Below are 16,230 nucleotides of genomic sequence, written 5' to 3' on the forward strand. Positions count from 1 at the left end.
CTGAGCTACCCAGCACCTGTGGGCACAGGCTGGCCTTTAGTCCTCTCAGCCCAGGTAACCAGGTCATACCACACGCTCACAGGGAGACAGGCTGCCAACCACAAATAAATTCTCAAATAATGATTCCATTCTGGCAATGGTGTGTGCTGGGAAGAAAAAGAACAGGATGCTCTGAAAATGTGTGACAGGGAACCTCGCCCGGCCTGAGGCCCTGGGGAGCTTTCCTGAAGAGGGGACGTTTGGTGGGGGGCCTGAGGGGGGTGTCTTACTAGAAGAAGTGTGGAGAGGGGCACATTCGGGGTGGGGAGACACTGAAGCTGGGGCAGGCCACACAGGGCAGGAGCCCCAGGAAGCGGTCCAGTCTTGGTGCTGTAGAAAGAGAGGAAAAGGCTCCAAGCAGGGGTGGGTTGCCTTATTAATCACTCTGGTTGCCATGTACAACCAGGATGGACCAGGTGGTACAGGGCAGAAGGGAAGTGGCTCACCCCTCAGGGAGGCCCTGGCAGTGTCTGGGGAGATGATGGGGTAGGAGCAGTGTTGATGGAGAGAAATACTGGGTTCCCAGTGTGGTCTGGATGTAGGATCGGCAGCACTGGGTCCTGGGACATGGGGGTAGAGGAAAGAGGGAACTCAGGAAATGCCTAGGTGAGGGCCAAGCCGAGTGCACTCAGTGGGGTGCTGTTTTCTGAGATGAGGGAGGTTGGTGGGGAGGATAGGTTTGGGAGAACAATTTTTCAGCCAGTTCTGACTTGCTGGAGGCAGAAAGGGCCATGGCCTAAATGCTGCCCAAACAGCCCCTGCTTCAGGGAGGGGCTGGTGCAAGGAGGTACTTCCTGCCACTGAGAAATCCACCAAGGACAAGGGGCCCCTGCTGGCAGGTGGGGAGGAGCTAGAGCTCAGCATCCGCATAGCTGCCTGACTCCCAGCAGAATGCTGGCTCTGAAACCAGCTGTCGACTCACACCCCAGCCCTGCTGGAGGGTGATAAGCCACAGGAGGGACCAGGGCAATGTCTTGCTTCTCCACCTTCTGAGTCAAGGGTCATAGACTGTTCATCCATATCACCGCCTTCAGATGTCCACAGGCGGCAGAAGATGGACCAGAGGCATTCTGCGTGGGCCGCAGGGGAACTGGGGAAGAACGGGAGCCAGGCCCCAGCACAAGACAAGGATGGGCTTCGCTGTGGTTACTGCTAATAATATTATTCATAATAATAATAGTTAATATTGCTTAAGAACTTTTACTGGTGCCTTGCATTGGACCAAGCACCTTACTCATGACTCCTTTAATGCCTTCACAACAACCTGGCCTGCTTGGAGACAATGTCCCCATCTTACAGCTGGGCCTCAGTGACTTGCCTGAGGCCAGGAAGGGGCAGGGCTGGGATTCTCTGTATAAAAACGTAATAGCAGTCCTAGTGTTCAATAGATCAGTAGGGTGACTAATTTATAGTGATTTATTGTACATTTCAAAATAGCTGGAAGAAAATAAATGGAATGATTCTCTTTTTTTTTTTTTTTTTTAAGACAGAGTCTCGCTCTGTCACCCAGGCTAGAGTGCAATGGCACGATCTCAGCTCACTGCAACCTCCACCTCCGAGATCAAGCATTTCTCCTGTCTCAGCCTCCCAAGTATCTGGGATTACAGGCACCTGCCATCATGCCCGGCTAATTTTTGTGTTTTTGTAGAGATGGGGTTTCACCATGTTGGCCAGGCTTGAACTCCTGACCTCAGGTGATCCACCCGCCTCGGCCTCCCAAAGTGTTGGGATTACAGGAGTGAGCCATTGCGCCTGGCCTCAAAAGTTTCTTAGCATAAAAAAAGGCCGGATGTGGTGGTTCTCACCTGTAATCCCAGCACTTTGAGAGGCCAAGCCTTTCAGAGAGGACTGCTTGAACCCAGAAGTTTGAGATCAGCCTGGGCAACACAGTGAGATCCCATCTTTACAAAAAATTTTTTAAATTGCCAGCTCAAGATGTTACCTACCCCAAAATAATAAATAATTAGCTAGGTGTAGTGGCACATGCCTGTAGTCCTAGCTACTTGGGAGGCTGAGGCAGGAGGATCACTTTAAGTCCAGGAGGTTGAAGCTACAGTGAGCTGTGAGGGTGCCACTGCATTCCAGCCTGGGTGACAGAGACCATGTCTCAAAAAACAAAACAAGACAAAAAAGAAAAGACAAATTTAAGGTGATGGATATTCTAAGTACACTGATTTGATCTTTACAAATTATATGAATGTATTAAATAATCCTGAAACTATGTACCCTGAAACTATGGACATCTATTATGCATCAGTAAAAACAAAAACTGTTTTAAAAATATATATAATGGAGCTGGGTGCGGTGGCTCATGCCTGTAATCCCAGCACTTTTGGAGGCCAAGGCGGATGGATCACTTGAGGTCAGAAGACCATCCTGGCCAACATGGAGAAACTCTATCTCTACTAAAACTACAAAAATTAGCCAGGGGTGGTGGCAGGCACCTGTAATCCCAGCTACTCGGGAGGCTGAGGCAGGAAAATCACTTGAACCCAGGAGGCGGAGGCTGAGGTGGAGGCTGCAGTGAGCTGAGATCACGCCACTGTACTCCAGCCTGAGCAACAGAGCTAGACATCATCTCAAAAAAAAAAAAAAAACCAGAAAACCTATATATATAATGGCTTCTCTGTCACCAGCGTGGCGACAATAGGTCTCAATGCAAGTTTTCATGTTTTCCTCTCTTGCACTTTAGAAGTCAAGTGCATTTTAAATTTTCTTTGCGATCCTTTTTCTTTTCTCCATTCAATCATTCAGTCATTATTTGCCAGTGAGCATCTACAATGGGCCAGGTCCCTGGCTGGCCACACTGGGGATACCACAGGGACTAAGGTGGCTCAGAGAGAAGGCTGTTCCAGCAGAGAGCAATCACAGCTGAGATGGGGGAAGCCCAGAGGGATTATCTAAGCCAGCACAGAGGGTGCTCAGGGAAGCCTTCTTGGAGGAGGTAATATCCAGGAACCCTGAAGGATGAGAGGAGTTAGCCAGGTGATGGGAATTGGACAGGGGAGCATGATTCAGACAGAGGGGACAGATGGGCGAGGATTTAGAAACAAGTGCCTGGTGTGCATGAGCTGCAACTCGTAGCTGATGATGGTAGGAGGGGAGACTATCGGGTAGAGGGGAGGGGACTGGAGAGAGGTGGGGTGATGGATGTGTCTGGAGGTGGCTTTTCTTCCACAGGCCACAGGAAGTACTGAGGCATTGTGGCCGGCATGACATGGTCCAATAGAGTTGCATCCAAATCTCTGGAGCCGAAGTTGTTCAGATTGGAGAGGGCAGGCCTGTGACCCAGCTAGAACCTGATGCAGTGGTCTAGGCAGGATATGACAGTGGCCTGGTGTGGCCCAACACTCCCCATCACGCTGTAGCTAGAACTCTCAGTTGTGTGTGCCCTGTTCAAGGGTTCACTTTGGGAGGAAAGGGTGGTAGGCATGTTCTTATTCATAGCTGTATCCACCCAGCCTTGAGCAGGGGACCCGACATACACGAGGCCTCAGGAAGGACTTGTGGAGTGATGGACTCTGCAGTATGTGCAGTATGTGCTTGGGGTAGGGGAACTGAGAGGCTGGTGAGACCACCCAGAATCGGGTCCGAAAGGCCTTGTCACCTGGGGCTGGGAAACAGACTTCTCCCCAGGGTCTGGGGTGAACTTCTGGCCTAGCAGCTCCTGGGCAGATGAGGGTTTCAGGGAGTTTCCTCCTGCAGCAGCCACGTGGCTCTGGCTGGCAGGGCTCTTCTCTGCTCACTCCAGGAGCTGTGAGGATGGCGCACCTGCTGGGCAGCCAGGCCTGCATGGACAGCCTGCGCACAGACCTCACCGACCTGCAGGGTGCCATCGTAGACATCTTCTCCCGCGCCGGGCCTGTGCACTTCCCCTCCTGGAAGTTCCCTGACCGCATGGCCTGTGACCTCGACATGGTGGCCCTGCTGGAGCACTATGACCATGTTCCGGGTGACCCCGAGTTCACGCAGCTGTCCCATGCTGTGCTGCTGGAGCTGGTCATCGACAGGTGAGGGCCTTGACCAAGCCTGGTCATCTCAGGATGCCGGCACCTGCCCCTGAAACCAGTGGCAGCTACGGAAGCCCCTCCAGAGGCAGGGGTGATGTTGGAACAACAGTCACCATTGAGTACCTGTCAGGGCCACATCAGCTCAGGACTTTCAAAGTGGTCTTACCTTTTATAGTGTGTCTTGTGTTGTGTGCTGTGCTATCCTGTGTTAGGCTCTCCTAGCCTGTCCACCTCAGGCAGTTGATTTCCATTCCATTGGTCTCTGTGGCACCACAGCTGCGATCATGGTCTCTCAGCCGCTCCCAGCTGCCTCCTCAGGGTTTCTGTGTCGGGGACCCCATAGTTACTTCTCAGAGTTTCCATTCCGGGCTGTCTTTCCTGTTGTCCTGAGGGTTGTGCTGTTCCCTCTGCATATCACAAGGCCAGACACGGGATGTGTTTTTCCAAATCCTGACCCGCTGGGAAGAGCCTCGTGGATTCTCCTGCAGCCCCATCACTTCTAAGCTATCATTTAAAAAGTTAACATGGTTGGCCGGGCATGGTGGCTCACGCCTGTAATCTCAGCACTTTGGGAGGCCAAGGCGGGTGCATCACTTGAGGTCAGGAGTTCAAGACCAGCCTGGCCAACATAGTGAAACCCTGTCTCTACTAAAAATACAAAAATTAGCTTGGTGTGGTGGTGCGTGCCTGTAATTCCAGCTACTCAGGAGACTGAGGCATGAGAATCACTTGAATCTGGGAGGCAAAGGTTGCAATGAACCAAGATCACGCCAATGCACTCCAGCCTCAGTAATGAAGTAAGACTTTCTCAAAAAAAAAAAAAAAGTGAAAATACAAATAAAGTTAACATGGTGTGCTTGGCACGGTGGCTGACACTTGTAATCCCAGCATTTTGGGAGGTTAATGGGAGGATCATTTGAGAGTTCAAGACCAGCCTGGGCAACACAAGGAGACCCCATCTGTACAAAAATATTTTAAAAATTAGCTGGGTGTGTTGGTGCATGCCTTTTTTTTTTCCTATGGAGTTTTGCTCTTCTGGGAGTGCAGTGGTGTGATCTTGGCTCACTGCAACCTCCACCTCCTGGGTTCAAGAGATTCTCCTGCTTCAGCCTCCCAAGTAGCTGGGATTACAGGTGCCTGCTGTCATGCCTGGCTAATTTTTTGTATTTTTAGTAGAGACGGGGTTTCACCATGTTGACCAGGCTGGTCTCAAACTCCTGACCTCAGGTGATCCATCTGCCTCGGCCTCCCAAAGTGCTGGGATTACAGGCGTGAGCCACCGCACCTGGCTGTTGCGTGCCTGTTGTCCCAGCTACTTAGGAGGCCGAGGTGGGAGGACTGTTTGAGCCCTGGAGGTCGAGGCTGCAGTGAGCCATGATCATGCCACTGCACTCCAGCCTGGGCAACAGAGCAAGCCCGTCTCAAAGAAAGAAAAAGCAAAGCTAACATGGTCACCAGCCTTTCACATCCTGGGGACTGTATCCCAGGGTCCTAGCGCTCAAATACCTTAAAAATGGTCAGGTGCATTGGCTCACGTCTGTAATCCCAGCACTTTGGGAGGCCAAGGTGGGTGGATCACCTGAGGTCAGTAGTTCGAGACTAGCCTGGCCAACGAACATGGTGAAACCCCGTCTCTACTAAAAATACAAAAATTAGCCGGGCATGGTGGTGCCTGCCTGTAGTCCCAGCTACTCTGGAGGCTGAGGCAGGAGAATTGCTTGAACCTAAGAGGCGAAGATTGCAATGAGCTGAGATCGTGCCATTGCACTCCAGCCTGGCGACAGAGTGAGACTCTGTCTCCAAACAAACAAACAAACAAAAAACAACCTTAAAGCCGTGAGGGCCAGACAGGTGGCAAAGAATGTGAGGGACTCCAGTGGTTTCAGGATGACCTGCCTAGGGACAGAGAAGCCAGGGTTACCACTCTGAGGGCTGGAGGAGCCCTTGGTACAAAAGCACCACCTGTAACCTCTGAGCGGCTGAACGTGTATGAGCACAGAACACACCTTCCTTTCTCCGTGACTTTATGCATTACAGTGTCCCTCTGCTAGGAGTGTCCTGCCCATCCATCATGGCCTGGTTTACCCAGCCCCTTCTCTGTGAAGCTGTCTCCGACATGCGCTCTGCCTTGCCTGACCCCTCTGCCTACCTCTGGCTGAGTTAGAGTGGTGTAGCATTGAGCTGCTCAGTTTATGGCAGGGGTGGGATCACGGCTAAGGCTGCAGACAGCACCGCAGTCTCCTGCTGTGAGGGTCGGTTGGTCTGAGCAGACGGATTGCTCTGCCAAGGCCATGCTGTCTCCTCTTTTCAGATGCTTTCCCATTCCCCGGTGTTGCTTGGCACCATGGCAAGTGCTGTTGTCCCTGTTTGCAGAGGAGGACACCTTGGCCAGAGAGGGGCAGGGCCTGGAGGCAGTTGGCACCTCCTCCCCCAGGCCCTCTCTGCCCAAGGCCCCACAGGTTTTGGGATGACCCTCCTGCATCTGCAACAAGCTAAGTTCATTCATCTTCCTGGTACGTGTTGTGAACACAATACTTCTTTAAAACAGCTTGGTTCCCATGCAAATGCAAACTTAGCTTTTTATTATAATACTCCTTTTTCTTACAATTCATGCCTGACTATAGTTTTAAACTTGGAGGTTAGGACAGAGACCTAGCTGTCTTGACACAGGTCTCCACTGTCACAGAAGCAGCTCACCCTGCAGAAGCCCCTGACTAGCCTCAGGAGACTGTGCACACTCCCTGCTCTGCCCTATCAACCCGTGGCTGTGGGCAAGCTCTTCCCCTCTCGGGGTCTTAGCTCTGTCATCTATCAGGTGGAGGTTCTGGGCCACATAAGGCAGCCGTTCACCCAGGACTTTTCAAGGACTCAGGATACAACTGAGGCAAGGCCAGGCCTGGCTTCACAGAGCTCCCTGGTCCAGTGGAGAAGAGCCAGGCAGAAATGCCACCCAGGAGACACAGAAGAGGCTCCCAAGCTGAGGTTGTGGCCAGGGAGGGCTTCCCGGAGGAAGTAGCCTCTGGGTTAGGTTTGAAGCTGGCCCAGCAGAGCATATTCTGAGACTGTGCAAGCTCTTGAAGCCTGGGCCATTTCCCCAGAGCCAGAGCTGCGGTTGTATGGTCTGAGGGTATGTTAGCACCAGCCTGGGCCCCAGCAACCTAGCGTTTCTGCCCGCAGGCTCCTGCTGCTGCTTCAAAGCTGCATGAGCTACTTGGAGAACCTTGGCTCAGAGCAGATGATGCCACCTGCACAGGCTGGGGGACCCTGCATGTCCGTGGGGCTCACAGTGCGGCGCTTCTGGGACAGCCTGCTGAGGCTGGGCATGCTCCACCAGCAGCCACTCCCCCAGGTGGGTCCCAGCCTCTGTCTCAGGTGGGTCAGCCTCAGCCTCTGTCTCCCCACTGTGGTGGCCTTCACGCCTCGCCCCAGCTCTGGCTTCCTAGCCTACCACTATGGGCACCACAGCCTTCACTGGCTCCCACCGCCCTCCCAATCAAGCCCCACACAGTGCGGCGGTTAAGAACGCAGGCCTTGGGGGTCATGCCTTGCTCCCTGGCTCTGACATCCCTGTGGGACTTTGGAAAAATCTTGCCTACTTTGAACCTCAGTTTCTTCATCTGTACAACGGAGGTCATGTGACCCCTGTTTGTTATGGGCTATCCCATAATCCACACAACCACCCACTGGGGAAGGACCACTGTCCCCATGATGGGAAGGAAACTAAAACTGAGAGTGGTTATGGTGACACAAGAGCAGGCAGGTCCAGTAAGCAAGAGCCCAGTAACCAGCAGCTGTGACTGTCACCATCACCCTCCCAACACCATGCATACAATCAGATCAAGCCTGGAGCTCAGGGTGCGGGCCGCAGAGAGGAGACCTGGGTGTGGTAAGCTGAGTCAGAGTGAAAGAGGGAAAAAGTTCTCTCTTATTCACGTCGGTGTCAGAGAACATCTGAGGGTCTGAGTGTCAGGCAAGGCTGTCACACTGTCACAGAACATCCCCCAGGGAACCAGTCACCTCCCTCTCTACTTTCTCCCTCACCTGCTTTCCCTTGTCTTTTTCTGAACACAGAAAGGGGCAAACCAAAGGGAGACTCCCACCTCCAAGCCCATCACCAAGGGCGAGCCAGCCAGGAGCCCTGAATGTCTGACTGCCAAGTTCATCAAGCCCTCCTCCCCAGTGCTAGGCTTGCCCCAGACCTGCCAAGAGCCAGAGAGCATCCCTGTCAGAGCCTCCCTGCAGTTCCCAGCCACGACCTCCAAGAACACCAAGAGTGTCCACTCCCAGACCATTGAGACGGCCCTGGTGCCCTGTGACGCATGCGCCAGCGTCCAGGGAAGCCTGCGGAAGGTGGGCAAGGCGGTCATCAGCCTGTGTCGGAGCCAGAACCTGCCCTCGTCCTTAGGCCAGTTCCAGCAACTGGTGCAGGACAGCATGGGGCTCAGGCCGCTGCCGGCTGCCACTGTGGGCCGCTGGGCAGCAGAACAGAGGAAAGACCTGACACGCCTCAGTGAGCATGTGGAGGCCCTCAGGGCCCAGCTGGAGGAGGCCGAGGGGCAGAAGGATGGCCTGAGGAAGCAGGCGGGCAAGCTGGAGCAGGCGCTGAAACAGGAGCAGGGGGCACGGCGGCGACAGGTGGAGGAGAATGAGCAGTGCCTGTCTGAGTGGGAGTGCGACAAACAGCAGCTGCTCACAGGTCTGTGCCCCAAAGGCCAGACACCTGGTGCCCAGGGGCTCTGCCACAGCCTTTGCATGGATGTTTCTGAGACAGGGCTTCCAGGGCAAGTGATTTGTGTAGAAGAACCCAGGCTAGGACACGGGCAAGAGGCAGGGAAGGGAGGGCAGCAAGGAAGGGTGTGTTCATCTGGTGGTGACACTGTGATCTCAGTCCCACTGGGGCCACCAGGAGCTGGGCTAGGACGCTTGCCCAGACTCATCCCTTGGTCAGGGAGGGAACCGAGGTATGTATCCACTTGCACTGTCAGTCATTGAGGGCTACTTCCAGAGAGTTATTCCCCTGGCACTTCCAGCCAAGCAGAGCAGCCTCTCTGGTTTTGGCAAAAGCCATTAGAGACAAAGTTCCTGGTACCAGAAGTTGGCCAGTACCCGCTGACGGGAGGCCTGAGGGATTTGCCCTTTCTGAGCCTCACAGTTGCCTCCATGGACGACACCAAGGCCCAGAGAGGTGTAGACACATGGCAGCCAGCCCATGAGAAGCAGGGTGGATAAGGGCCCAGCCGCCTCCACCAGCCTCCCTAGAGCTCCTTCCATGGCCGCAGGCAGCCCCTCTGCAGGTGATGGGCTGCCTCCACTCCACGGGGCACACTGGGCATGAAGGCTGCCAGCCAGGTCCATGGGACCCTCTGAAGGGCCTCTCTCTTGGCTGCCATAGAAACAAGTGACCTAAAGACAAAGATGGCCACCCTGGAGAGGGAACTGAAACAGCAGCAGGAGTCCACGCAGGCTGTGGGTAAGGAGCCCCGTCATAGGCCCCCATGCCACATCTCAAGCTAGGGGTGTGGCTGGATGAGCATCGTCCATCTCTGTCCCCTAGCATCCAGGGCAAAGATGAAGGGAACCAGCCACAGGAGGGTGGGCCTGACCAACCACACTATTGGCGATGACCAAACTGGGGTGCCGCCTCCTACCAAGAAAGCACCTTCTATTTTCCAAACCCACCTCAGGTAGAGTCTAGAGCCCCATTTTGTGGCTGAGGACTCTGAGGCCCAGAGATGGGATGTGAGCTCCTGTCCTAGGTCTGAGGTAGTACAGTGCTCCCCTGCCCTACCCTATCCCATGTCCACTCAATGCTGCAGAGGCAAAGGCCCAGCAGCTGCAGGAGGAAGGCGAGCGCAGGGTGGCAGCGGAGAGACAGGTGCAGCAGCTGGAGGAGCAGGTGCAGCAGTTGGAGGCGCAGGTGCAGCTGTTGGTGGGTCGGCTGGAGGGCGCTGGCCAGCAGATCTGCTGGGCCAGCACAGAGCTGGATAAGGAGAAGGCCCGTGTCGACAGCATGGTCCGCCACCAGGAGGTGAGGCCAGGGCCCTCGCCAGCCTGGGCACCTGCAATGTAGGCTGCAAGGAGAGAGGGCTCCACTGTCAGGGAATGGGGGGATCATCTGTATTGGGCACGTGCTCCCTGAGATACCTCCAGGTGTGGGGGTTGACTCACCTTTACAGAGAGTCTACCCTGAACCAGGCACTGGGGGAACAGTGACCCAGGGACTGATACTGCCCAGTGAGGCCTCACTCTGGAAGAGCACCCCACAGGGAAAGATGAGCAGGTGTGCCACACTCTCCTGCCAGATGGCTAGGGGGTGCAGGGAGGGATGGCCACATCTGCCATGGGAATCCAGAATGGCTTCTAGGAGGAGGTGGCCTTTGAGCTGGACGCCCATGACAGGCAATTAGTCCATCAGCCAGGGGAAGGATAGGGCGGGCAGAGGGTGAGCCAGGGCCCAGGGCATAGCTGTGCTCTGGGCAATGGGGCCTCACAGGAGTCCTCAGAAGTGTGGTTGAGGGAGTAGGTGACCTGTTGCCCAGTGAAAGGGGCAGGTCTGGGGGCTGTCCTGGCTGGGTCCACCCTCAAAAGCTCAGCAAGGAGCCAGGAGTTCATTTGAACCAGTCCCCAGCGTCAGACATGGGCCCAGGGTAGGGGAAGCCTTTCTACCCCAAGTGGGTGCTGTTCTCTGTGCCTTGCAAACTGTCACAGCCGCCATGTATCAGGTGTCTGCTGTGACCCAGGCTTCAGGCGCCGCAGCCTCTGATGCTTACTCCTCACTACAGCAACAGGAGGTAGATACTCTTGTCAATCCCGTTTTACGAATGAGGCAACAGCCTTATTGAGTGAGGTTAAGGAAGTTGCCCAAGGCCACACAGCTAGTGAGAGGTGAAGCCAGGACTCCGAGCAGTCCAGCGTTAGTTCTTCCTGCTTTCCATTCAGTGGGTGTTAGGAAATGTGGGCTTCAGCGATGTGGGATGATGTGACACTGGAGACCCGAGGAGAAGAAAAACTTAGTTCCCAGAATTCCTCTCCAAGTGGGGTCTATGTGTGACCGGAAGGAGGTGGGGGTGAGACCCCCAGAGCCAGCCAACTGCGTTCCAAGGGCCAGGATCTTCAAGCTGGGGTCTTGGCCTTGGCCAGGTCTGGTGTGCATCTGCCTGCTGCCAGCTTCCCCCGACCCCTACCCTTCCACGCGTGTGACCAGCGTTCCCTAGACACAGACACACACCCCAGGGGGGTAGCAGCGGGGGGGTAGTAGATGCTGTAGCCTCCTTAGTTCCACGTGGCTGGGCCTAGCCCTGTGGGTTTCACAGCCTCCCTGCTTGTCCGTTCCTGCTTAGTCTCTGCAGGCCAAGCAGCGAGCCCTGCTAAAGCAGCTGGACAGCCTGGACCAGGAACGTGAGGAGCTGCAGGGCAGCCTGGATGAGGCTGAGGCCCAGCGGGCCCGCATGGAGGAGCAGCTGCAGAGCGAGCGGGAGCAGGGGCAATGCCAGCTCAGGGCCCAGCAGGTGAGGGTGGGGGTCTTTCTTTTTGCCAGAGAAGTCTCTGGCCAACTGAGTGCCTGCAGGCCTGTCCCGTGTCTTGTCTCAGGGGTAGGGACAGTGCCCCAGGGGCGCTGAGTGCCATGTGGCTCACTCAGGAGCCAGGCCTGAGCCTCCCCCTGCCCCAGGAGCTGCTGCAGAGCCTGCAGAGGGAGAAGCAAGGCCTAGAGCAGGCGACGACGGACCTGCGGCTAACCATCCTGGAGCTAGAACGGGAGCTGGTGGAGCTGAAGGAGCGGGAGCGGCTGCTGGTGGCCTTCCCAGACCTGCACAGGCCCACCGAGACCCAGATCCATGGTAGGGGACTGGGGATGGTGCCAAGGGCACGCTGGGGCTTAGGGCCAGCAGCTGAGGGCTCGTGTGGGCAGGACACTGGGGACTGCAGCTCCCTAGCCTGCAGCAAGGGTGTTAAAGCCAGGCGGCCAGCAGTGCAGCCCCTGTGGACCCACCACAGCACGCAAGTGCTTCATGTGTCATCCACTCTGCATAGACAGGGACGTGAAAGCCCAACAGTGATGTGACTGCCTCTAGTCACAACAGCCAAACCCAGACACAGGTCTGGTTGTCCCCACAGCCTATGCTTTTCACTACGTCACATGCTAATTCTTGCTCGACTTCTCTGTGTCCCCCTTCTTGGTTCTTGGAATGGGTCCCCAAACCACATCATGGGACTAGTCCCAAGGACACAGCCTCCAGCTGCCCACTGTCCTGGACCCCATGGCACAGGAGTGCTAGGTACCCATCTTGGCACAGGATTGGATATCAGGTGACCTGGGTTCTCCCAGCCCCTCCAGACCCCTAAAGCGCTGGGGCAAATCCATTTGCAGAGCTGGGAGGAAGATCTGCAGTTAGCTGCTCATGAGACATCATCCAGGCCCTTCTGTCCCCTTCTCAACCACCTTGTGAGGCAGGTCATAGCCCCATAGCTATTTCCCATAGCAGGAAACTGAACCAGAAGGGGCAGCAATTCCCTTGGGCTCATGGAGCCAGAAGGAAGCATCCATCACAAAAGCAGGGGAAGAGCAGCCTCGTGAAATTCCTGCCGTTCCCACGCTTGAGCTGGCCGTGTGACCTTGGACAGCTCACTTTGGCTGTAGCCTGTCCAAAACAGGGGGCCTTGTCAGAGATTCACTCTCCTTTCATGCTTATTTGCTAAGTTTTTTTTTTTTTTTTTTTTTTTTTTTTTTTTTTGAGAGACAGAGTCTCACTCTGTTGCCAGGCTGGAGTGCAGTGGCGCAATCTCAGCTCACTGCAACCTCCACCTCCCCGGTTCAAGTGATTCTCCTGCCTCAGCATCCCGAGTAGCTGGGACTACAGGGCCCGCCACCACACCCAGCTCATTTTTGTAGTTTTAGTATATATGGGGTTTCACCATGTTGGCCAGGATGGTCTCGATCTCTTGACCTCGTGATCCACCCACCTCGGCCTCCCAAAGTGCTGAGATTACAGGCATGAGCCACTGCGCCCGGCCTTGCTAAGTCTTTTAAGAGCTCTAGGTCCCACCCAGCTCTCAGATTTTATAATACTATGGTCACCTTCCCCGCAGGTGGGGGGACAGGGAAGGGGGAATAAGGCCTCGGGAGAAGGAAGATGAGCTGGGAGGCCTGGGGCACTACACAGCTCCCTTGTGCCTGCCGGGCCACCCACCCAAGCTGGTGTGCCTCCCTTCTAAGGTCCTGTCCCATTGGGCACAGGAGGCACATCCAGCAGTGTGGAATCCCAGATAACATGTCCCACAGACTCTGGCAACGTCACAGATCACATGGAGAGGCAAGTGCAGGCCAACGACATCCGCATCCGGGTCCTACAGGAGGAGAACGGGCGGCTCCAATCAATGCTGTCCAAAATCCGGGAAGTGGCCCAGCAGGGTGGCCTCAAGGTGGGCCTGAGAGGGCGGGCCCTTGGGTACCAGGAGGAAGCCCCTACCCAGCAGAGGTCTTCAGACTCTGCCCCGGGAACTTGTGGAGAGCCCACCTCATCACATGAGGCCTTAGGCTGTGCTTTTGTGAAACATTTTTCACGTTTCCAGAAGGCGTGAGGATGTTATAAATCCAGTGCCTTCCAGTCCCATATGCCCTCTATAGCCGTTCATTCCTTTAAGTGCAACAAGAAGCCTTGTCGGGCCAGGCGCAGCGGCTCATGCCTGTAATCCCAACAATTTGAGAGGCTGAGGCGGGCAGATCACTCGAGCCCAGGAGTTTGAGACCAGCCTGGACAATATAATGAGACCCCGTTTCTACAAAAAAAAAAGCCATGTCAGAAAGAAACCTCCCCACACTTGCTGCCTGCCCGAGGCTCTGCAGCTGAGAATAGGCCCTGGAAGGCTTCATAGGCCCTGCCCCTAGGTGGAAGGGCCCATGGGTATGCGCCTGGCCCTTCCCTCCCCATCCTTGGCTACGACATCCTCTCTGTACAGTGGGGAGGGGACTCTGGGCCCTTATAAGACTGGCTTTTTTTTTTTTTGTAGCTGATCCCGCAGGACCGGCTCTGGTCCCCTTCCAGCAACAGAACCCAGGGAGCAACACTGCCAGTCCAGGCCCAGAGCACATCCCCAGGGTGAGTGAGGCTTTACTGGAGGTGGGGCAGGTGAGTGGAGTGTCCCCTGCACTCACAGGGGATCTTGGATCTGGTTTTCCTTCAGGCCTCTGGGCAGACAGCACCGTCCTAGCAGCAGGACAGACAGGACCCTGCTGGGCCAGCCCTCCACATCCCCACCTCGGCAGCCCTGCGTATCCCCACCTCAGCAGCCCTGCGCATCCCCACCTCGGCAGCCCTGCAGCCAGCCCAGCAAGTCCTTGCTGGAGGGTGTGACCCACTTGGACACCTGTACCCAGAACCCCATCAAGGCCTTGGTCAGGCTGAGGAAGAGACTGTCACCTGGCCGGAGACAGGCCAGCTCTGCACACCAGCCCCAGGAGCGGCCCATGTAGCCTGTGGCCCAGGGCTGAGGCTGGATGGGAGGTGGCTGGCAGCCCACCCACTGTAATAAAGCCCCAGCCATTGACCCGCAGCAATCTTTGCCTCACAGTATGACTGAGCCAAGGAAAGAACCCTTCCTTCCCTGTCCTGGGCAGGGGCCACTGAGTCCCCAGCCATGTAGTTCAGTCAGTCGGCAGAGTCCTGGCACTATGGGCCCTCAGTAAAAGGGGCCTTCCTGCTTCCCTCCCGACAGAGGCTGTGGGATAGGAGAGTACACCCAGGGCAGAGGAAGCTCCTAGGACCTGGGCCAGGTGAAGGGCCGTCTTTCTATCCCCAGAGCAAGGGTCGAGGGGTGAACCTGGGCTCAGTGGTCCGCACTGACTCAGAAAGGGGTCAGGTGGGAGTGGACAGAGGAAGGGCTGGTGAGGACGTCTGAAGCAGGCAGAGGGCAGCAACGCCTTCAGCCTCCCATCCTGGCTCTGGACCTGCGCTGGGCACATTAAGGACCCAAGAGGTTAGGCCTCTTCACTGAGGAACTCCTTGCCTTTAGGAAATGGTGACCGTCATGAAGGTTTCTCTAAATCCTGGAGGTCATAGCCCCAGGAGGCCACTGAAGGCGGGGCAAGGCCTCCACCAAGCAGAGGACACCCTGCCAGCCCTGGCTTTGCCATCCCTGTCCCTTGGGGGTCTCTTCAGCCCACGGTGCCATGCGGCCAAGCATCTGGGGCTCTGGTTTTCCTCATGAAGCCACCAGCCTACCCTGAGCCACCTCACCTGTGAAGGACAGTCTCCAAAAACTTGCGGAGGCCTTCTCAGGGTGCACGCTCCCAAATGCCTGAAGCATTTTCCCTTGGTGAAGAGGCCGTCAGGTAGAGCACCTCAGTTCACAGAGAAGGGTCAAGAGGGGCCATGTATATAGCTGAGCTGCCACAGCCTTGGTCAGCCCAACTTCCTGCTTCTGAGGGGCCTGGGAGTTCCTAAGGGAGGCTGGGGTGCCCCGGGTACCCCCCTCACAGGGGAGCAGCATCCCTCAGCACCCCGAGCCAGAAGGCCTGTGCTCAAGTCCAGGGGAAGGACCTCACAGCTGAGCAGCTCTCTCAGGCGCCCACCAACTTCGTGGCCATGTATTCATTAGCTCCCAGTTCTGGCGGTCAGAAGTCCAGGTTCTGTGTGGCTGGGTTTTTTTGCTCCAGGTCCCAGAGGGCTGAAATTGAGGTATCTACCAGGTTGCGTTCCTTTCTGCCGGTTCTGGGGAAGAATTGGCTTCCAAGCTCCACTTGTTGGCAGAATTCCGATCCTTGTGGCCATGGGACTGAGGTCCCCGTGTCCTCGCTGGCTGGCTGTAAGCCAGGTCCTCTCTCGGCTCCTAGAGGCTGTCCACCTTCCTTGCCATGGGGCTCCCTCCATCTTCAAGTCAACAACAGAGGATTTCTCATGTGCTGAATCCCCCACATGCTTCAAATCCCTGACTTCCTCCTCTTCTACCAGCAGAAAACTACTTTGAATAGGCTCATGTGGTTAGGGCAAGGCTCACTCAAATACTTTCCCTATCTTCAGGTCAGCTTGCCATAAGACAGAACCCAACCATGGGCTTAACATCCCTTTGAGAAGCCGGGCGCAGTGGCTCATGTCTGTAATCCCAGCACTTTGGGAGGCTGAGGCAGGTGGATCACCTGAGATCGGGAGTTCGAGACCAGCCCGACCAACATGGAGAAACCCCG

At 55.8% G+C, this 16,230-nt stretch overlaps 1 protein-coding gene and 1 long non-coding RNA gene across 2 annotated transcripts in view; one reads left to right on the forward strand and one right to left on the reverse strand.

The window, feature by feature from the left end:
- CCDC157 (coiled-coil domain containing 157) overlaps positions 1–15,927 on the forward strand; it is a 21,172-nt gene extending 5,245 nt beyond the window's left edge. Inside the window, exons 3-12 of the mRNA XM_030816094.1 lie at positions 3,791–4,049; positions 7,227–7,398; positions 8,121–8,745; positions 9,442–9,519; positions 9,866–10,077; positions 11,390–11,557; positions 11,719–11,887; positions 13,285–13,469; positions 14,058–14,146; positions 14,232–15,927. Coding sequence (XP_030671954.1) covers positions 3,802–4,049; positions 7,227–7,398; positions 8,121–8,745; positions 9,442–9,519; positions 9,866–10,077; positions 11,390–11,557; positions 11,719–11,887; positions 13,285–13,469; positions 14,058–14,146; positions 14,232–14,520 — 2,235 coding nt within the window. The 5' untranslated portion in view covers positions 3,791–3,801 and the 3' untranslated portion in view covers positions 14,521–15,927. The remainder of the gene's footprint in view (positions 1–3,790; positions 4,050–7,226; positions 7,399–8,120; positions 8,746–9,441; positions 9,520–9,865; positions 10,078–11,389; positions 11,558–11,718; positions 11,888–13,284; positions 13,470–14,057; positions 14,147–14,231) is intronic.
- Positions 12,744–15,679, reverse strand: LOC115836005. Its single transcript, XR_004031000.1, has 2 exons — positions 15,284–15,679; positions 12,744–13,826 (listed from the first exon to the last, which is right to left on the reverse strand). It is a non-coding gene; the product is annotated as an uncharacterized LOC115836005 (long non-coding RNA).
- Positions 15,928–16,230: the final 303 nt, after the last annotated feature.

Source organism: Nomascus leucogenys, chromosome 7b, assembly GCF_006542625.1.
Source record: "Nomascus leucogenys isolate Asia chromosome 7b, Asia_NLE_v1, whole genome shotgun sequence".
In the NCBI taxonomy this organism is placed as follows: domain Eukaryota; kingdom Metazoa; phylum Chordata; class Mammalia; order Primates; family Hylobatidae; genus Nomascus; species Nomascus leucogenys.